The sequence below is a fragment of the Porites lutea genome, chromosome 5 (assembly GCF_958299795.1).
Source record: "Porites lutea chromosome 5, jaPorLute2.1, whole genome shotgun sequence".
NCBI lineage: Eukaryota > Metazoa > Cnidaria > Anthozoa > Scleractinia > Poritidae > Porites > Porites lutea.
In genome coordinates, this window is record NC_133205.1 from 11,147,863 (window position 1) to 11,169,586 (window position 21,724).

General features: G+C 41.3%; 3 protein-coding genes and 1 long non-coding RNA gene across 7 annotated transcripts in view; 3 read left to right on the forward strand and 1 right to left on the reverse strand.

The window, feature by feature from the left end:
- LOC140937711 (uncharacterized) overlaps positions 1–484 on the reverse strand; it is a 4,243-nt gene extending 3,759 nt beyond the window's left edge. Inside the window, exons 1-2 of the long non-coding RNA XR_012165510.1 lie at positions 410–484; positions 1–175 (exon numbers count right to left, since the gene is read on the reverse strand). The exon at positions 1–175 is cut by the window's left edge and continues 76 nt beyond it. This is a non-coding gene — a long non-coding RNA (uncharacterized lncRNA). The remainder of the gene's footprint in view (positions 176–409) is intronic.
- Positions 485–7,771: 7,287 nt separating this feature from the next.
- On the forward strand, positions 7,772–21,691 carry LOC140936268 (molybdopterin synthase catalytic subunit-like). 4 transcript variants are annotated; one of them, XM_073385709.1, is made up of 7 exons: positions 7,772–7,861; positions 8,796–8,934; positions 19,013–19,140; positions 19,698–19,721; positions 20,217–20,343; positions 20,669–20,792; positions 20,935–21,691. In XM_073385709.1, exons 2-7 carry the CDS (start codon positions 8,921–8,923, stop codon positions 21,025–21,027), a joined length of 510 nt encoding a protein of 169 aa, XP_073241810.1. In that variant the 5' UTR covers positions 7,772–7,861; positions 8,796–8,920; the 3' UTR covers positions 21,028–21,691. The 4 variants fall into 4 exon arrangements, with proteins under 4 accessions (XP_073241810.1, XP_073241812.1, XP_073241809.1 ...); XM_073385708.1 differs by lacking the exon at positions 7,772–7,861 and adding an exon at positions 8,434–8,555; XM_073385711.1 differs by lacking the exon at positions 8,796–8,934.
- LOC140938580 (uncharacterized) lies at positions 11,614–13,280 on the forward strand. The gene has a single exon (XM_073388073.1). It carries the CDS (start codon positions 11,633–11,635, stop codon positions 12,911–12,913), a length of 1,281 nt encoding a protein of 426 aa, XP_073244174.1. The 5' UTR covers positions 11,614–11,632; the 3' UTR covers positions 12,914–13,280.
- Positions 13,432–16,217, forward strand: LOC140938581 (uncharacterized). The gene is made up of 2 exons (XM_073388074.1): positions 13,432–14,650; positions 14,854–16,217. Exons 1-2 carry the CDS (start codon positions 13,730–13,732, stop codon positions 15,907–15,909), a joined length of 1,977 nt encoding a protein of 658 aa, XP_073244175.1. The 5' UTR covers positions 13,432–13,729; the 3' UTR covers positions 15,910–16,217.
- Positions 21,692–21,724: the final 33 nt, after the last annotated feature.

A 21,724-nucleotide genomic window follows, 5' to 3' on the forward strand; every position in this document is an offset into this window, starting at 1 on the left:
CCAATGGGATAATATCCTTTCGAGATAGCCTTTGTACTCCTCGTACATTTCTTGCCTTTACGAGCCATCAGTTTTCAAGGATATTTAATTTTTCAGTTGGCACAATTGACACCTTGAACCTTGAAAATGAAACTTGACAAGGACTCTTCAATTTTCTGGACCTAACAGGCAAGACCTAGGGAGAAACACAACACCAAACGCGGTCACACTTTTAACGTGGAAGAAGGCAATTTTTAGACAAGGTCTTTCGTGTTTTGGGGTCTCTATTTTACTTGCCAGGTTTCTGCCGTTTTAAATTTTCTGTGCTGTGCGTCCATCAAAACTTATTTGGGAAAGTACGACAAGAAATGGTAATTCAGACGCCTCACAACACGACAAAAAAAGAGCGTAAAAACACACTTAAACGTACCTGAAATTCAGCAAATGACTTCAAAAAATTCGTTTTCCTCGTGGTCTTGCAGCCAGGCCTCCAAAAATCCCAGAAATCTCTGCTTTTTATAATTTATGCCATAAATTTGGTTATTAAACAGCCTTTCAAATTGGCCGCCATTTTGAAAAAAATTGCTGACGATTTTGGTGGCTGATTCCGCGGGCTCAGCAGCCCGGCGTGATATTTTTTTAACTTTCCGAGCCTCTACAAGAAAATATAACGTCAACTTTTCGTAGATGGGTCATTGTTCTTTTTTCACATGACTGTCAGGAGATCATTATGTATTACGAGCCACGCAAGGTATCTTGGGAACGTTTGGTGCCTCAGCCGTGACACCAGGCCCTCAAGGAACCGTTTCATCTGTTGTCATGAAGATAAAATAAGGATCCTGAAGTCTCTGCGAGACATCAGGGACCTCCTAGACCGTTTTAATCCAAACCTTACCACCGAATTTAGTATCAAAAGTCTTTTAACGCTTGTTGTCGAAAACACGTTTTCAGAAATGAGAAGCGGTACCACTCCCATGCCTTTACAGCTTGAATTCGATTACAGATTCAGCAGGACAATTAAGGAACGGTTGAACTAAATAAAGAGGCAAGTTTTACACCATTTGCTTACTTCAAAGCTTCCAAATCCTACTACCCACAGGTTCACACCACAACACATTACATGGGTTTACCCAAGTTACCCCCTCCGACTGAAAAGCACACAAACTATCTAAAAAGCAGGTAAATGAAATGAGAAACTGGAGAAAAATGTATGGTCAGAACGTCCTCAGAAAACAGTACGAAACATGACAACAAAGGACAAGATCCAGGAACTCTGCCTATAAATCTTTAAGCAGCTGACTCTCCGACTGTGCAGCCTCTAGATTTCACTGTGCTGAGTGAAGCAGCAGCGACCCCTTTGCCACATTGGGAAACAACTGAGACTTTGCACAAACTAAGTCAGATTGTCTGTGTTAAAGCTCGCATTCCAGTGATTCTCCTCAACTGTCCGCTGAATTGTTCCTAATAGCCTGTCTGCAAGAGAATGTGAGTGTCGGCATGAAGAGAGTGAAAGCCAAAGTGTTCATTTTAAGATCTTTTCAATCCAGTGCTGTCTACGGAAGATGAGGAGAGACATTCTCCGATACGTGCAACATTGTTTGTGCCCTAACCAGCTATAACTACCGTGAAGATATCTTAGAGCTTGAAGAAGGTGATGTAATTCCTCTCCTTGATGTGCTTCAACATATCAATGAAGTTGTCACTATCGCAGAGGCAGCTGAGACAGTTGAGATGACAGAAACTGCAGCCGACGAAGAACAGCGTGAGCGGATTCCATGGAGAAGAAACAGGAGGTTTGAAAGCGATTTTTTTCTACCATGAATAGAAGGTAACACAAGCAAACAAATATGGGGAACAATGACAAACACTCTTGAGGATCAAGGGAACAGTACAAGAGTTTTTGGGATCAAGGGAAACTGAGCTTAAAACATTTTAGGGAACAAGTGGTGTTATTAATGGGAAACAAGGGATAAAATCAAAAAACATTAAGGGATCACGGGAACATGTACCTCCCCCCCCCCGCCCCGCCCCCTGGTAGGGGCTCCATAATCATGAAACTGAAAAGAGAGCGAAATTAAACGAGCGAGCTTTAATGTATTCTTTAATAATAATCATATAATATTATAATAGGTAGGTGTTGTCAGCTTTACGAGATGTTATTTTCTCGCTTCAGCCTTGGAAAATCCGCGAAATTCGCGAACATTACAGATCCCAGGAAACACTTGGTCTTTGTGTCTACCGTGCACATGATAAAGATATTTTAATAATTATCCGTTTGCGAATGAAGGCATGCACCTCTATGCGTTTACAAACTAAGCGATAGTTTTCTTCATTATTTTCTTTATTTACTTCCTAGCCTCTCTTGCGCTCTTCGTCCGCTTCTTAGTCGCTTGGATAGCGCCTGGTCTGCAGGCTATACCCTAATCCCGTACCCATATCCCTTGTTTACGAAGCTGGAGGCGAGATCTGGTTAAGTAAGAAAATTCAATGTTTTTGATTGGCTAGATTGTGAGCTAATGACTTGAGTGTTGTCTTCTGTGCGCGTGCTATGGCGTATGCAATTCATTCCTTGCAAAGTCTTCAGTTCTGTTCAAATATTTTCCATGAAGAACTAGTTTTCAGTCTAAATATTACTTTTAAAACCGTTTTTATCTCACCTTTAATAAAGACTTTTTAAAATTCTCTCTCGGTATCAAAATAAAGACCTTTGAAAAGGTTAAAATAAAATTATCGCTTAGAAGTTGACAAAAAAGAAAATTTTCTCTTTTGCTACATATCCCCCCCCCCCCCTATGTTTTTACTTTTTTTGTCACTCCAGTTCAAATACATTGTCCAGCCCTGTATACTAATCGAGCTTTGTTACTTAATTCCTTTTTCAAAAGATCGATGAATCTCTTGCTGCCCTTCCGAGTGAAGTGAAGTGTGCATGACAATTTTATTCCTCCCCCATCCCATTTCCTTATTTCCTAACTTTCGGCTATTTTCTTCGAACTCCCGACGAGGAACTTGAACCTTTTTCGATGGCCCTAGAAGGTTCGAGTTATCGGGAGTCCGGTAGCAGGCCTCTTTCAATAAGCGCCCCTCCTTTTAGCCAGAATTGTAAATAAGCGCCTGGGCATTTATTCGAGGAAATATGGTACCGCTCTAAACTACAATGGCCACTAACGGTAAATATAAGATGAAAGATGAAAGAAGAAGAAAACCTTTTTTACAAGGGGGTCATGTGTAAAACTGGATTAATAACGCTATTGAATTATTTTTTAAAAAAGCATGAATCGTTACCGAAAGTGAGGGTTTTTTTAGTTCCCTTTAAATTCGGTAAAGATGTCGATTGTCTGACCTCCAAAGGAAAGCTGTTGTACAGCTCACGTCAGCTTCATATAACAAAGGCTTCTTTTATAAAACTCATCGCGGTTGCATCATTATTGCTTGACTAACTAAGCGTTAATCAGGTCAAGTTTCGTGGACTAGTTCAATCTTTGAAACAGTTCACTAGTACTGTACTCATAAATAGGAGAAAGTTATAACGTGAGCAGAGCGATTCTGCAATTTGTACAATTTAGAAGATAGGTTCTTGGAACAGTTTCCCATGCATGTTACTTTACAGTAATCGAAGTGTGGCTGCACCAATGAATTGTACGCGTTAAGCAGAATCTCTAAAGCTGAAGGAGAAAATACCTAATACGTTTGATCGCACTAATACCAGAACCAATCTTTTCAGATCTTTCTTCATTAATATGACACTTCCAAGAAAGATTTTCATGGATGTGAATACCTAACGATTTTTATATAAGTCGAAACTTTTTTAATCGGGAGCTGATGAATTTTCAAGTGGGGTTCTTTTTGAGAGCTGACAGTCTTTGACTGACCCACTTAATAAAATTACTCTCTTAGTCACGTTTAGTGTATCACAACAACGTTACACACGGACAACAGGAACAATAACTCTATATATAAGCTGTGTGTTTGCAGAAGAGGACGGCAGTTGACGCAAGGCTCCACAATCAGCGGCGGTTTTTCCTGATTCAATATGTCCAAATCTTGTTCATCAGGCATCTCAACTCTATCAGAACTAATCACTGTGCGCAGGTGTCTGCGATTTCTACGTACCACTCTGAAAGATGTTTGGATGACTTATGACCGGGGAGTAGGGCTTCTCGCAATGACTTTCCTAGAAACGTCTTCCATCCTTTCTGCCGATCTAACTTCACACGAACTGAGTCACCTGGCTGCCGTAACTATAGGTCGTGAATGGGTTGCACTCCATGTCTCTCGTCAAAGTACTGACGGTATACACACATTCATAATTCTGCAATGCCGATCATCATACTACGTGAAAATTGACTTTGAAGGACATCAACACGACACCGAAAGAACCCAAATCAGAGTGGAGTTGTAGCCGTCGACAGCTGTGCTTTTAATCAGCTGTTTTCTCAGTATCGGAGACTGATTGCACTCATGGTATGGCTTTTCACCCTTCTCATAATGCAAAATCATGGTTGTTTACCATTTGCATGGGCAAAACCGGTCGGTTCACGGTTGGGGTCGAATAATAAGAACTATTCAGAACTGGTAAATTTCGCCCAGGAATCGCGTTTACCATAGTGTACAAATCAGTTCCATTTATCGAAAAACGGCCGCGAAAACCTGAAACTGGTATTAATGTTGGCTTTTCATGCAGTTCTGCTTGAACCATTCTGTCCAGAAAAACAGGACAACCTTTTCAGATATTCCGTTGCTCTTGTTTCCGATAAAACGACCCAAAAAGTCGGGTCCATTTACTTACCAACATGATAATTTCCAGAAACTTTTTGCAATTGGTAAACTACTCATATCTCAGAAGTCGCAGTGGACGCCGACATGGCGAGGAGAAAATGAGCATTGTGGCTACAACTTTCTCAATTGTAAGGTCTTCAACTGTTTCCCTTACTGTGTCGTCTTAGTCCGCAAATGCAAGGCAACCGGTTTCAGTGCGGAATGAAAATAGTTAACCGGAGTGCGAAATTCTCGGCTCTTTTCAGTGCGCAACCACACACACACACACAAAAAAAACAAACATTCAAAGACCGCACAAAATTCCTAGTTTTTAACCAACAGGATTCTAACATGTTATCAAAGTAAACAAAGGGGATCCCTACGATGTACCTAACAAGATGGCTCAGCGACAGATTCAGTCTAGACTAGGGAAACCAGGAACTGCCACTCAAAAATATGAAAAAATCAAATCGGCAAGTTTAAATTTACGCAACTCAGCCTAAAAGCTACTCTAGGATAGGGGAGGGGGGATTGGGGGAACTAGCTCTGGTATAGGCTAAGGGTTCCGAGTCCCAGCGGCACATCCCCACCCAAAAATTCCTAAAGTACCTCGCCGGGACTAAAAGGAACACTTTGTCTCAAGCCGGCAGTTGGCTTTCACCAGCTGCTTTCATGCACGATCAGGTGCACATTGTCTTGGAACTGGCACATTGCTCTGTTTTTCAGTCAGCCAGTCACGCTTTCCTAAAATTAGTTAAATCGTCAAAAGAAAACCCGGGGGTGTTTTTTGACCGGGGCTAGCCTGCACAAGGGACGAGGGGGGACGAGGTTGTAGCCTGCATAGCAGTCGTTTCCGTTTCCTTTAATTTCGGCTAAGAGCACCTTTTTGCCTCGCGCGTCTTTCGTGCTTGCCCACTTAGCCTAGCCTGTTCACAGAGCCTCTATTTTCTCTGTCCGTCAAGCGCACGTGATAAAAAATAAACCGCGGAGGATTTATTGACCGCCAGTGCAAGGGGGCAGGGAGGGGTTATATTTTTCTTTCTCGCGCTCTGCTCTCGCTATCGCTCGCTCGCCTCGCTTGCGCGTTTGTTTTTCGAAAGCTGATTTCCGAAAGAACGACAGTAAAAATAAAACAACGTCTGGGTACAGGCTATGCTTAGCCTAAACTGCTACGCTACAACGCTACGCAGGCTTCTCGGATGTTAAGCTCGGATGTCAGCTCGCACTTGGACTCAGACCTCTATATTCTTTTTCACAGTTTTTTCGAACATTTTAATTGGATACAAGAAATCAGCCAATCACGTACAGCGTAAGAAATTGCGTACGCCTGGTAGTTTCTGCTGGTGAAACTGCGATAATTTTTACCTAATTTTAAGTAATGGTCCAGCTAAGAAGCAGGCAGAAAAACAATAGCCCGCGGCAATAGCGTCAGTTATTTTTCAGGCGCTAATTTCTCTAATCAAATTAAATCTGAATGCTCTGATTGGTCAATACAGCTAAAAGCGCGAAATTTGAATTTTAAAGTTGAATTAAGATAGCTTAAGACTCATTCGAACAACTTTTTATTTCGTCTATTGCTTTGTTATGTTGAAAAATATAACATATCTAAAATTTAAAAGATTTCTATGCGCCAAACCCGAGGAAGTTAAACTGATATGAAATTACACGAAGATGAGCACAGTGTTACATCAATCAGCGACGTTGGGAACAACATTTACGTCGGCTCTCACAAAAGAAATGTCAAAACCATGATCGTAAACAGCAGCAATTCACTCTCACGTGGCGAATCTGGCGAACGCGCCAATGTCGCGCGTTCATATTCGGCCACCATACAGAACAACAACAAGTACACAAAATCAAATCCAAATGTTATCTAAATGTTCTGCTTTTGGAAAAAAAAAGGGAGGTTGCCCAGATAGAAAAAATTCCTGCATGTTCGGATAATCGGGTTTCAGAAAAAGCTCTCCTACAGTTTATCTGTTTTCAAGGTTTTGATATTACTCTATAAAAATCCTTCTTACAATCTCTCTCGTCCTTGGAAAAAAAAAAGGCAAGCTACAGTCGTGCTCGCTAGATCTTCCGTACCAAGAGAAACTCAAACACCAGTGACAGCTATTTATGATACCTAAGCGGCTTCCGTCTCGGTATTCTCCGTCTCAGAACTCAAAGGTACAAAATGCAAACGTGTCACAAATTTCAATTCCCTCATTTTAACTTAAGGTCCACGGCGAACTTCCATTTCGCTTGATGAAGCAGTCTAGAGAGAAAAAAAATCGAATGAAAGATGGGTAAAGATACACGGAATATGGAAGTTTCGAAAGGGGCAAACACATGAATAACACATAATGCGCGCGGAGGTGCGAAAATCTATTGAATTCAGCTTACCTCAAGCTCAAGTGTTCTACATCTTTTCGAGAAATAAATTCATCCTTGTAAAAACAACAAATCTTTCGCTTTCTCCTTTTATGCCCAGCTGTACTCCAATTTCTAGTGCCACAATTATTCTGATCTCCTCCTGATCCGGCCTGACAACGAAAACAACTACGCCGGGCCCAAATTCCCACATGGCGACTCGGCATGTCGAGGACGGCAGCAAACCATGTTTAAGAGCATTTTGACGATCACTCCGATGATAAAATACAGTAAATTTGAGATAAATATTCAATAAAGAAAAAATGCAGATTTTTCACGAAGAAATTGACGAGATTTCTTCGGGTAAAAGACAAATTTCCTAACATCTCAAGTGTCACACTAAGATGGGGTCACAACAAGGTCGCGCGTGTGTTGCACGTTTTCCGCTCTAACTTTTGATTGGCGCATAGAACAATGCTGAAACTTGGCCGTGAGGTATAAGACAGGGGAATGGGGAAAATAAAGCTAAAAAAAGGTGTTTTTGTCACGTTTCTGACTGTTTTTTTGGCGATTTTTGGATTTCGGCCAATCAGAACGCTTGATTTAATTGAAATTAATGATTAAAAGTTAGCACCTTTTAATCACTTTTGCCGTTCGCCTGCCTACCTTTTACACGGACCATTACTTAATAACATGAGAAGGTGGTTTCTTTCCATTTTTGGAGCCAGAACTTTTAATGGAGCACGTTAATAATGACACGAATGAACAAGTAGAGGTAAGACGCTGTTTTTGTGCATGATTTATATGTTAAAGTCTAGATTTCGGAACAGTCCGGAAAGTCTGCAGCCCTAGCCTTGGATACGGTCTCTACTGTCACGTATATGAACATAATAACCTGCGGTTAAGTAGACCTGGCTTCATGAAATTTGCAGATGCACGCAATGTATAACGCGAAAATTCGTTAATCTTTCACAAAATTATCCTTTGTGAACTGAGTATAGAAACAGGAGTCATTGTTAACTTCGTGCGAAAGTTTATTGCGATCATATCCTGAAAGAACACGATCTTATTTTCTGTTAATTAGTCATGGATTAATTTTGAAAGCGAACATCTTTCTATTGAAACTTTACAGATGATCATATTATGGCTGTTAGCCTTTGTCTGGTCTTGAGAAAAGATTTCTTTTAAGGATTTAAATTTGAAATTCGAAATGCAATAGTTTCGTGTGGGATTTTCAATGGTATCGAGCCTGATCACTTGTTTACATTACAGCGTTTGTATTTGCATACGTCGAATTGTGACTCGCAAATATAACTTAGAAAAAATTGAACATTCTCATTATCATAGGTCACTGTTTTGTTCTTCGCGAAAAGCCGTGAGTTGGTGGAGAAGCCGTCAGCCCAAATATTTCTTCCTAAACTTCTAACTGGACGAGATCTGGTTGCTAATATAATCAATAGTTTTCCGAGGTAAGTTTTTAGCGATCGACCGTCAGCGTGGAATTAATCTCCGCGGTGACAATAGCAGGCCGCAAAATTATTAGGCGCTGTCAGTTTTAATCCTTTTTAAACAACTCTGTTCTCATCTAGCTTACAAAGTAGAGTCGGTCTTTTTCATTGTGGTTAGCTTATTTTACATGACTTATTGATCTTTGAACAAAAATGACTTACGATCGATTAACCACGCTTTATTATCAACATGTTGTGAAGTCTTTCAGACATTCAAGATAGTCTCGTGATCGCAGTAAACCAAAACTACATTGAACAAGATTCAGAAATTGGCTTCCAAGGGGGTGAAGAAGTCGCTGTTATTCCGCCGATAAGTGGCGGCTGAAATGAGAGAGGACAGGTACTGATATAAATTACTTAATTTTTTTACAACCGCGGGCCATATGAAAGTGTTTATGAAACTCTCAAATCAAGTAAAGGATATTGAACAGTAGAGTACCTTTATTCTGTATCTGTATTCTATATTCAAGTTAATTCTAGGTATTTTCCCTCTTTTCTTTTCTTCCTTTTTTAGATTTAGTTTAAAAATGTTGAAAATTGTAAATTAAAGGAGGTTTTTTTTTTTTGGGAATGTTGAAGATTAGAGACTTAGGGTTTTCAACTTTTTTGTAAAAATGCCTTTTAGCAATAACTGCTTTAAGATTCTAGTGTCCTGGGTGATACACATTAAAGCCTTTGCATTCATCACCATTATCAACACAGTACGTTCTGATTAGCAATAATTATCTTTGATTCTAAGACATACTGCCATTGTTCAATTTCTTTTTTGTGACATTTGGCCTGAGGCTGAGCACTAATTTAGGGTGTTATCTTCTGCAGTACATTTGCTGCTCTACATATAGTGATCATATCAAAGCAATTAAATAGTAATGATATTTGACGCTTGTAAATGGATTTCCTGACCAGCAGCGCACTTGTTTTGAAGAACGCTTTAGATATTTATGCCAAACTTTTACAGAAAATGATATCTTATATATTGTGCAGCTAAGGCACATAATCACAGCTGAAGACAACACTGTCAACAAACAAGATTACTGTTGTTTATCCTTCACAGCTATTGAATATAGCATTTGCAAACAGTACAGTATAAAAAAAATTAGTTCTATTTTCATTGCTTACTTAAAATGGGTTTTGAAACAAAATAAATAATAATATGGCCATTGTAAGACCATGCTTGATTCACAAACTCTAATTTCTGTGAGCTGTGAAGACTCCTTTTCATTGTCTTTTAAATTTTTTGCTATTGCATCATTAAATATTAGCCCAGGGGTGGATTCAGAAATTTTCATCAAAATAGTCAGAGCTTGTGCACACCATTGAAGTTAATCTTTATCCTTCCTAGCTATCAATAAGAAATCAACCTCATCTTCCCATGGTCAGTACTCTTATTGACTTCACTGCAAAGTTTTGAACATTTTGGCGTCATTTCTTTGGTTGATGAGAGTTCACACCATAGAAAATTGTTGTTCATTTGTTTTTTTACAATAATATTGACAGTTTTGATGCCCAATTCCATTGACGTTTCTCAGAAAATTGCCCACAAAGAAAGAGGAAAACAAATTGCACCACCACTCTGTCATTTCCATGGTTGGTACTCTCTTATTAAACAGTAGCTCTCAACTAATCAGCACACAAGAAATCGCCCAGTTATTGCAAAAATGTAACTTTCCAGGAAGCCCCAATTATGTAGATCCTTACAATTCCATCAGTAGAAATAATTTCATTGTCACAGCAATTTCATAAACAAATTCTTTGCTCTCATGCATGCATTTAGGAGGTCTGGAACCCCTGGACCCTCCCTCTTGATGGCCACTGTAGCAGTATATATTTAACAATTATTCCTTGAGCCCGAATGGGCTCTGAGTCAATAGCCCATGAGGCTATATTGAGAGAGCTAGACTTTAATCCTTTTTTGTTGCCAAACAGGCAGCACTTTTTGCTATTAGTGGGCTATAATATATAGCCTAGTAGTAGCTCAACCAATCAGAACATGGCATTGATAATAGACTACCAGCTGGATTTTACTAAACAGCTTTTATACATGTGCTTTTTATTTTGGTTGTTTTGTCAAATTGTCACACTGAGAGTATGTATGTATAATCGTGGGTATGTACCGAGTTGTTTTTGAATAGGTAACAAAAGTGTAAATCAGCGTAAGTCAGTGAGTCAAAATCATGGACATGTACATGTAGCATGTCATTGATTTTTTTGGTCATTATTTCATGTTGGTTGACTGAAATTTTGAGTAAAATTATGATGTAAACCACCATCTGTGCTTATAAACCCACCTTGAAGGCTGCGGATATTTTTGTTATAAGAAATAACAAGGCAGTACAACAGCAGGACCTCTGTCTTTCGCTGCCTGACTCTGCAGCTCCTTTCCCCCCTCCCCCATAAACTAACTGACTGATGTTTGTATCTGTCTCTGAATCAGTTACCAATGATCTGTGCAATAAAAACTTTGAATTCTTAAGAATTATTGTTTACACCACTCCTCCCTGGGAAAAAAATCACCCCAGTTCCGAAAATTGTACATTTCAGTTTTAGTACATAGTAGCCAATGCTTTCTCTAAGGATTACTGAAAAAGTAGTTCTAGCTATGATAAGAACAAGCACAATAATAATAAAATATATATTATATAAGGGAAAGTAATGGGGAATTAAGGTGCCAAGATTTGGAGAGGGAAAAGGAATGATCTTAATGCATAATGAATGCAAAAAAGCAATTAAAAAGCAAATAACTCTTGGTGAGAATTATTCACTTTTTAAATTGTATACATGTATAATGCAACAGCATTAAGGAGTTAAGTAAAATATGCTGTTTATGCTAAATGTGGTTAAATGTAATTTAAGCTAAGTTAAACGCGAAACAATGCTATGGTCTGGGGTTTCTCTTGTCTCGGTCATGCGCAGTGGTGGGGGATCTGCTGGGGGTCGCGTGGTTTTACAGCTCGGGTTTTGAGGTCAACTCATTTGCACGTGCACTTTTGCCTTTTCGACGGTGCTTGGCGACTTTGCTCTTATTTGCCTTTTTGACGATGGGTTCGCGGGGTACGACTAATAGCTTGCAAACCGCTCCGGTGTTACTGCCTGTTCCATCTGGAGAAGAGGCTTCGGTTTCAAACGTGTCTTCGTCGGCTGGTCAAAACGTCTCGCCTCCCTCGTTGCAAGTTTCTCAAGCGTCTCTTCCACCGGCCGGGCCGGCGATCGCGGGAGTTTCGCCAGAAATGGTTGCGTTGATCACGCAGACCGTGCAAGCTGTTCTCGCAGCCGAGCGGGAATCTTCGGGAACTGCCTCGACTACATCTCAGCCGGTTTTGTCCGCAGCGAGCGCCATTACTACAACACCGCCTTGTTCGGGAGGCGTTCCCGCTGCTTTGCCGTCGCTCACCGATTCTGCATCAAGCCTGTTGGCCGCGGGGACAGGATTCGGCGGACATCCCGTACAAGGTAGGCCAAGCCAATCATTTGTTGTGCCATCCTTTGTGTCCACGTTTTCGCTTCCATCCATGTCATCTTTCGCTCCTAGCGCCTCGAACGTTTGCTCCTCGCAGAGCGGGGCGATTCGCGATTTCGCCGCCCGTTCTGTCGGTCCATCGGCTTCGTTGTTGGACCAGCCGTTCGTTGTTGGTCCCGGTTTCTCGCCCGTGCCGGCGAAGCTGGTCGCTCAAATCGTGGCGGGCAAGTACGTTGACCTGAGCGATTTACTGGCCGTGAACTTGCTGCAGAAGGAAACCGAGCCGCAAGTGCTGTTCGACGGGCGCCTTGTTCTCACGTCCCAACCGAAGCAACAGCGCCGGAAGATCGAGGACATCGCGTCCTGGATGGAAGCCTTTTCCATCTTTGCTATGATTTTGGTCACCCACTTCCCGCATCGATGGAAGGACTTATTGCAGTACCAGCTACTCATCCTCCGCACATTCCGTCATTTCTCGGGCAAAGTGTGGCTCGCGTACGACCGAGCATTCCGTGAGCATGCCGCCGCCATTCGCTTGACGGATTGGTCGTCGATGAACGTGCAATTATTTAATTTCCATGCTGCTGGTTCGTCCGTCCGTGACTCCACACTGGCCCAATCTAATGAGTACCCTGAGCCACCAGGATCTTCGTCTTCTAATGTCGTTTGCATTTCGTGGAACAAGGGGCGCTGTACAGCACCCTTCGCGTCGTGTCGCTATGCCCATCGCTGCAATTTATGTTCTGGCTCCCATCGTGCGACGACGTGCCCCAATCGCTCCAGCCGGGACAGCCGTGAAGAACGCAAACGTCGCGGAAGTTCTCCAGGATCTTCCTCCGGTGCCAAAGCTCGCCGTACGTGAGGGATTCGTTAGTTGCCGGGTGTCGCAGCCATTCGTGCGTACAGTCTGCAGTTGTCCTGACGGTTTAGCTGTGCCGCCTCGTGTTGTTGCTTCGCTCATTCCCACGTGAACATTCATGATTTTGTTGTTTATCGTTTTTGTTAGTGTGGCAATTCGCCTTAGTTGATTAGTTATCGTAATGTGGTCTTTTTTGAGGCTATTTGGTTATTTTTGACAGTTCGTGTGCGGCTATATTGTCCCTACACCCCGTTTAGCAGGGGTCAGGGTTTCATGCCTTTTAGCTCACCTGCTTCGTTGCTAGGCTCTCTTGTTTGCATTTGTACCAGTCTTGGATGTTAGATAATAAAATGCTATGGTTGGGTTTTCATCATTTTGCAAGTGTTTCTTCTCTTTGCAATTTTATCATCAGGGGGTCCCATTTTCCATCCAGTGTCGGTGGTTTCTCCCCTGAATGTGGCACAATTCACGTTGGACCTGGCTGGGCACCCAGATCAGCAAGCAGTCGCCTTTGTTTTGCAAGGCCTCACGCACGGGTTTCGCCTGGGATTCCAATCTACTCGTACACTTAAATCTGCCAAACGGAACAAATCCTCGGCATTCCAGAACCCGAAAGTTATTGACGATTATTTGGCCCACGAGGTTTCCAGATGCCGGGTGGCAGGCCCCTTTCCCTCGATTCCCCTTCGGAATTTACAAATAAGCAGTTTCGGGGTAATCCCCAAAAAAGGCCAACCTGGCAAATGGCGGCTTATTGTTGACTTATCCTCCCCGGGTGGGTACAGCGTAAATGATGGTATCAGCGCTGACGCATTCTCTATGCATTACATCAAACTCGACCAGATTATCCGCATGGTGGCCAAGCACGGTCGTGGGGCCATGATGGCAAAGTTCGATGTCGAGGCCGCTTATCGCAACGTTGCAGTGCATCCCGAGGATCGGTACCTGTTAGGGATGAAATGGCGGGGCCAATTCTTTGTTGACTTAGCTCTTCCCTTTGGGCTCCGCTCGGCTCCCTATATTTTTAACTCGATAGCAGACATGGTGGAATGGATCATTATTAATAGGTACAATGTGGCCGACCTTATGCACTATCTCGATGATTTCCTCACTGCAGGCCCGGCTTGTTCGAACCAGTGCACTAATAATTTGCAAACATCCCTGGCAGTTTGTCGGTCACTTGGCCTTCCCCTCCACCCTGGCAAGTGCGTTGGCCCGCTCACTTGTTTGACCGTGTTGGGAATTGAACTAGATTCAGTGCAGCAATCGGCTCGTCTTCCAGAAGACAAGTTAGCCGCCCTTCAGGAGTTGATTCAGTCGTGGCGGAACAGGCGGTGGTGTACCAGACGTCAACTCGAGTCGCTGATCGGCCACCTTCACCACGCCGCCAAAGTTGTGTGGCCTGGTCGTACTTTTCTACGCCGCATGATCGACCTCCTCTGTTGCTTTCGCTCGCGCGAGCATCCTATTCGTTTGAGCGTGGAGTTCCGCAAGGATATCCAGTGGTGGTCTGATTTTCTCACGTCGTGGCATGGGGTGAGCTTTTGGCTTTTCCCGGGTTTGTCTGCTTCCACAGATGTGGAGGTCACGTCAGATGCTGCTGGCTCCTTGGGATTTGGCGCTTACTTCAAAAATGAGTGGTTCAGCGGAGCGTGGGCCCCCTCCCAGTACGATCAATCAATCGCGTACAAAGAACTATTCCCTGTGGTGGTTGCTTCTCACGTCTGGGGTCCGCAATGGCACCGATGCCATGTCTTGTTCCGCTCGGACAACGAGGCAGTGGTGCACATTCTCACGTCCAGGACATCAAAGGTCCCATGCATTATGCAGCTGCTGCGCCACTTACTTTCCGCTGCGGCTCGCCATAATTTTACCTTTACAGCTATACATCTGCCTGGCATTCATAACTCAATTGCTGATGCTCTTTCCCGCTTTCGTTGGCAGGAGTTCCGGCGTCTGGCGCCCGAGGCCTTACCACTCCCAGCTCCAATTCCTCATCAGCTATGGGATTTTTTGATATCTCCACCTTAGAGGCTCGGTGCCACACTCTTCTGGTGCATGGGCTGGCATCCTCTACACGCAACTCGTACGCTTCAGGTCAGAAAAAGTTTTATGACTTTTGTACTCAGCTTGGTAAGATTCATCCATCTGGTTCCCCTTGCCCGGTGGACGAATGGACGCTATGCCTGTTCGCAACATTCTTGGCCAATACTGTGCAATACTCCACCATCAAGGTGTATCTCTCTGCCGTGCGCTCCTTGCACGTCGACCAGGGCTTTTCGGATCCTCTTGTCAACTGTTTAAGGTTGCAGCGGGTGCTTCGAGGAATTAAGCGAACTCAGGGCGATTCCTCTTCTCAACGGCTTCCAATCACAGATGAGATCATGGCTGTTATCTTCAAAGCATTGGACGTCACGATGGCGGATCATTGCATGTTTTGGGCAGCCTGTTGCCTGGCGTACTTTGGCTTTCTTCGCTCTGTGGAATTCACCGTCCCCAATTTGGCCAGTTACTCCCCTTCCATCCATCTGGGTGTGGCCGATATCGCTGTGGACGCTAGTTCATTGCCCTCGTGCCTTCGCATTAGGATAAAGGCATCCAAAACTGACCCCTTCCGGAAGGGGTGTTTTGTGCACATAGGCCGTGGTTCGTTTCCGCTGTGCGCAGTCCAATCGCTGTTGGCGTACTTGACTTTAAGGGGCGACAGACCAGGCCCCTTATTTTTGTTTCAGGACGGTCGCCCGCTGTCTCGATCTCTGTTGACGGCTTGGTTACGTCGCATCTTGCCTTCGGCTAACATCCAAGGCAACTTCTCTAGCCACAGTTTCCGCATTGGGGCAGCTACTGTCGCAGCTCGTAATGGCATCCCAGATCATCAAATTCAGGCTTTGGGGCGGTGGACCAGCACCGCCTATTTGTCTTACATTCGTACTCCTGCGGAGACGTTATCGCAACTCTCTAAAAAATTGACTGCAGGTGTTTCAGGTTGCTCATCATAGAACCCGTCAGCTTTTACTTTCACTCAGTCTTCTGGGGACAAATTAGGGCACCGTTGTATCTCTACCTATGCTGGTTTGTGCTTAGCACAGTTGTCTCCGATGTTATTTGACTTCTCCGCGCGGTTTCGTTATGCTGTGGCCAGTAAGCACTGGGGGGGCAAGTAGGGGCTTTGCACTCATAATGGGATTCCGGTCAGGGAGTTCAGCCCTGACAGTGGGACGGAGGACAGCCTGTTGTTGCGGGTTGCAGGTTTGCGCGTCATCACTGGGTATGTATGCTCCTTTCTGTTTTCTTGTCAGTGGCAGGCTTTGGGGTTGGTGCTTGGAGGGTTTTTTGGGGGGTCTCGGTCCCTCTCCCACCCTGCTTGCGGGCCCTTCGCTCCCCAAGCACTCCGCTTGGAGCGCGAGGTCTGGTGGTTGCCGCTCACAGGGTTGTCATGGTTACCCTACGCGCTCGGCTCCGGTGCTCGAGGCCCCACCATCTTTCCAGGCACCTTCCCCAAGCTCATCTATTGTTGATGAGTTTAAATGTGGTTAAATGTAATTTAAGCTAAGTTAAACGCGAAACAATGCTATGGTCTGGGGTTTCTCTTGTCTCGGTCATGCGCAGTGGTGGGGGATCTGCTGGGGGTCGCGTGGTTTTACAGCTCGGGTTTTGAGGTCAACTCATTTGCACGTGCACTTTTGCCTTTTCGACGGTGCTTGGCGACTTTGCTCCCCGCCCTTCCCTCCCCCTTTTCCGGTAAGTATGTGGTAAGTATCATGGTTCCACTGTCTTCTGTCAGTGTGACGGTGCCTGGTGGTTGCCGCTCACAGGGTTGTCATGGTTACCCTACGCGCTCGGCTCCGGTGCTCGAGGCCCCACCATCTTTCCAGGCACCTTCCCCAAGCTCATCTATTGTTGATGAGTTTAAAATGTGTTTGCAGTTATAATGGTAGTAATACTAATGATGATGATTATGATGATATAATTATTTGTTATAATGGTAAACCCTTTGAGATAAGGCTTCTGTCACTAAAAATGGTTTTCAACAGGGTTCATTAAAAATACTGGTGAATTAGATGAAATAAAATTGTAAAAGAATATGTTACTGCAATAAAAGTAACAAATGAGGCATGGGATTGTTCAATTCAAATGAAAGGAAAGTCCAATATCTAGCACATGAATATATCCCCTATTCTGGGAATTATACAGGATTGCAATTTATACAATTGCAATTTGTTACATTTTTTCTTTCAATTGAGATGCAGAGAAAAATACTAAACAATCATTTTATTTTTTTTAAGGTTTTCATATTGTGGTCAATTTATTTTGACTAATCGGTGATTTTATTTTTTATTTTAATGGTTGCACCCTAGCAATCAACAGAAAATATTTGTGGCTGTGGTTCACATACAAATTATTTCATGATATGTCAAATAGGTTTAAAGTAAATAGTCAGACAGACACATGCAGAAGTTTCAGCTGTGTTTTTTTTTGTGATATTGTACACTTGTCAAAACCATTGCGTACTTTCTGGATTCTTTTCATGAAAATTAATGACTTTTTGTCACATTGTTCAGTCTTTCAAGCTTTTTAATTAAAATTTTACCTTGTTAGGATAAAGAAATTTAATGACAGATAATGAAATATTACTCATGACCCACTGCATGCTGAACTAAAAGCTGCCTAAAGTGGCATAATATTGCTTCTCAGTGTTCAATTTTTTTCATGTGCCTTTGATATTTTGCGATTATTTTTGTTTTTGTAACATGAGAAAACCTATATTGTCAAGTGAATTAATTTTGTCATTAACACTTCTTGAGTGGTAAAAATGTCACTCTTATTGCAGCTATAGAAACTGTACGGATATATTTTAAAGGTCAAAACAGATTTTCAGATTTAATGTCATTCGAATGAAGCTACAAGGAATGTTCATTATTTTGTTATAGGTGTACTGATGTTTAAGTTTGACTTGTAAACGTTTGACGTGTTTGAACAAGTATATGTAATGATGTCTCAACTTTCATGGTAATTTTTTATAAGGTCTTCAAATTTGCATGATGCCAGTAACGAAAGAAGTCAGTAGTGGATGTTATCGATGTAGATATTTTCCTTCATAAATCATCTTAAAAACTTTAGTGTGATATTTTACTGGCACAACTGCTACAAACTATTTGTTTTTAAAGTTACCTTCAGATTAGTTTTCAGAAGAAAATAATTACTTACTAAAACTACACATACATAAAGAGTTGGGGCTGATGGTATTGTGAAGTTTTCTTTGGAATATATTTGCGAGCAAAGACAATGAGGTAAGGATAAGACCTATACATGGTTTGTGAAAAATGTGGATTAAAAAGAATCTCACTAGCATCTTACCATAGAACCAGCACAAATTATTTTAAATTAATTATCTGTTGCTCTACCGAAGTTTCTTTGAAAAAGGAAAAATCTTTTACACTTATCTGATTTCACCTTATAGACAGAAGTTGCAAAATTTTTTTTTTTTTTTGCCTGTTAATAATATTTATAGTTACATTAACTTTTATGGTGGCAAAAAAAAGGCAATGTCAACTGCATTTGAAGGTGTCTATAATTTGACATCTGCATATGGTATGAAAAAATGTCATCATAATGATTTTCATTTACTTTTAATTCCTTGAGTCTTAAGTAATTTCTTAGGAGTAAAGTGTATTGAATAAAAAGTTAATTTACTACCATGGACTTGTCCCTGGGTATCTGCATATTTTATAACTAGGTTTATTGTTGTCCTTTTTTCAATAGAGTGATTTTACTTGACCTGTGAAACAGAGAATAACTAGTGCACAAGTAAACAAAAGAAGATAATGGAATAAGTGCATAATAGTGCATAACATTCTACTACCTATTTCACTGGTAAAGTAAAATCACTCTATAGGAACACTAAATCATCCCACCACAAATTGTCTTTAGTTATATTAGTAGTTTGTTAATTGATGTTGAGTAAATACTGCAATGCCTTGTGATTTTTTAAATCTTCAGCTCAAGAATACAGTCATTTAGTCTCAGTGGCCCAGAAGGTACTGATAACAATAAAATTATAATAAATTCATGCAGTTATTATATCCTGTGTTTATTTTCTAGTAAAACCAAGACATCCGGTTTACACATGGCAGATGACACCATTGTCATAACTCCAGATCATCTTCATGTTGATCAAGTCACAGAGATTGTAGGTTCACCCAGTGCGGGAGCAATCTCTATGTTTGTAGGTAAGTTAAAAACCCTTCACCTTTTATGTGTTTCTTTAATAGCATTTGATTTTAGGCTTCTGATTTAGACCTGGAGTAAAAACTGCTAAGTTCAAGACTAGCCACGTTCAAACCTCACATATGCAACCATGCACCCAAAATGCCTAGATGGTGGTGTTTATTGCCTATTAGAGGGTCCAATATGATGAGTTCCAGTGGGATATATAACTAAGCCAGATTTTGATAGTTACTGGTAGATAGCTGGTGGTTGCTTTCGCAGGTTTTAGCTGTAGGAGCAGGGTGTAAAGAAAGTCAGTTTTAAACCTTGCCCCTCTGCCATTTTTTCCATAGCTAACAGATGCGTCTGGCATATTTCTAAATACACTATTAAAATACCCTTCTGGCATATTTCTATACTAGCCCAAGAGTCATTTTAACTAGTCCCCCCACCACCCCCCCAAAAACAAAACTTGATGAGCAGGATTGACTAGCTTGAGGTGCATTATAATATGCCCAGACTATCACATCACTGAGTTGAGTTTGACAGTTAGTTAACTTGTTAAGTCTTTTTGTTTAAGGTACAACCAGAGATAATTTTGAAGGTAGGAAATTTTCATTTCATTTCATTTGTTATTGGTTAATGCAAAGTTACAATAAATTAATTTATTTCATTTTCTCAATACCCACAAATAACAAAAGCTAGTCTGGGTGGGCATATCTATATATATAAGCAAAATTATATGAACTCCAGATTATATTAAATTCACAAGAAACAAAAAAATGTACACATGAAAAAAATATGAAAATGAAAAAGAGAAGATAAATTATTCAATTACTGCATAGAATCATTGAATGCTGATATTTTGCTGACATTTGTGTGTAGGAGAAAAGGCAAATATTAATTAACAATGTGGCCCCAGTTATATAAAAGGTGGATAGGGCTTACAACCACTGGACAAATCTCTATCCACTGAATAACATAATTGGATTGCCTAACACTTATCCTCTTGATAGTGATTTACTTGGCGGATAGCGCTTTCCAATACAACATATCCAAACAACCAGGGCCCAATAAATGATTTCTCATTTTTCCCTAGGAAAGACGGTAGTACGTTTGGAATATGAGGCATACATGCCCATGGCTAGATCAGAGATGCGCAAGATTTGTAAGCAAGTGCGAGAGAAATGGGATGTGATCAAAATAGCCATATTTCACAGAATTGGGTATGACAAGAGACTGCTTTAGTGCATTCCATTATATACTTAATTTATGATTTTGTACTGGGTAACAATATTGTTGGTGAAAACTAAGATTCAGGAATAAAGGCCCATGTAACTGCTGTGATTTGCTCGTAAATCACAAGCAGAATTTTGTTTTTTTTTTAGATCATCAGGCATTACTTGGAGCTTTAAATGCCAAACCCCTTCCAAACAGTTATTGGAAATGACTGTCTTCTTCGGCCAGGACTCATTGCCTTCCTTCTTTATGTTGTGCTAAGAAAGCTCTTTGTTTAATGTTGAGAAGTAACTGTAACATTTTAATTTGCAGAGTGGTGCCAATAGGAGAAGCAAGTGTAATTATTGCTGTATCATCAGCCCACAGGAAAAATTCTCTGGAAGCCGTTCAGTACTGTATAGATACTTTAAAGGCCACAGTTCCTATTTGGAAAAAGGTATTATTTTTTATTTTAAAAGTGCAATAATCAGTTCCTGTGCTGGTCAAAATTCTGGGATGTACCAGTTAGGGCACTTGTCCATTTTACATTATGCACTGACTGTTGAAGAGTTAATTCCATAGTTAAATTATTTTTTTAGGAAGTATACGAACAAGGTGAACCCAAGTGGAAGGAAAATTCTGAATGTTATTGGAAAAACAAAGGTGGATCCCTAAAACAGTCAACTGTTTAGTTACACTGACAAAGACTTCAAGGGTGGCTAATTTAAAGCATTTATAATAAAACATAGTGTGTTGTGTGATCACTTTAACAAAGTATCTGGGCCCAGTTGTTCAAACGCCGGTTAGCTCTAACCCAGGGAACCGGGGTTTCTTTATCTTTTTATCAAAAGCACTCTCTCGGATAATTATTTTCTTTTTTCTTTTTAGAGTATCCAATCATCAAATTGCAGGCAAAGAGAATTGAGTTGAAATGAATTTGCTTTTTAAGCCCTCATATCTGAGTTCAAATTTTGCACTAACTATGGGTTATCTTAACCCAGCTTCGAAAAACCCGGCCCAGATGTTTAGTTGATGTCCACCTGTGAGTTATGCAGGCATATTTACATGTATTGTGAAGAATGTTGAAGTTTATACACAATGTTCAAAAAGTTTGATGTTTTGGACAGTGGCTACAGATCGTTGTCATTTCATAAGGTCAGTCTCAGTCTTAAGATATAAAAATGGGCTGTTGATACCCAGCTTTTAGCCATGCCTGAAGACAAGTTCTGTACTGTATTCTTCACGTTTTGCTACCATTGTTTTTAATACCAAAACAAAAAATAAAAAACACTAATATTATTAGTGTTTTTTTAAAAATATCATTTCCTTGTTATTCCAATAATTCTAATTATTATTTGAAACTTAACGAAAATGTGTGATAATCACTTA

Bases quoted from the DNA above. Each gene is read 5' to 3' on its own strand.
- LOC140936268 (XM_073385709.1), top strand. The intron at 20,344-20,668 runs GTATGACAAGAG...TTTAATTTGCAG, and splicing joins GCCATATTTCACAGAATTGG to AGTGGTGCCAATAGGAGAAG. The intron at 20,793-20,934 runs GTATTATTTTTT...TTATTTTTTTAG, and splicing joins CAGTTCCTATTTGGAAAAAG to GAAGTATACGAACAAGGTGA.
- LOC140938580 (XM_073388073.1), top strand. From the start codon at position 11,633: ATGGGTTCGCGGGGTACGACTAATAGCTTGCAAACCGCTCCGGTGTTA.
- LOC140938581 (XM_073388074.1), top strand. From the start codon at position 13,730: ATGCATTACATCAAACTCGACCAGATTATCCGCATGGTGGCCAAGCAC. The intron at 14,651-14,853 runs CACCGATGCCAT...CTTTCGTTGGCA, and splicing joins ACGTCTGGGGTCCGCAATGG to GGAGTTCCGGCGTCTGGCGC.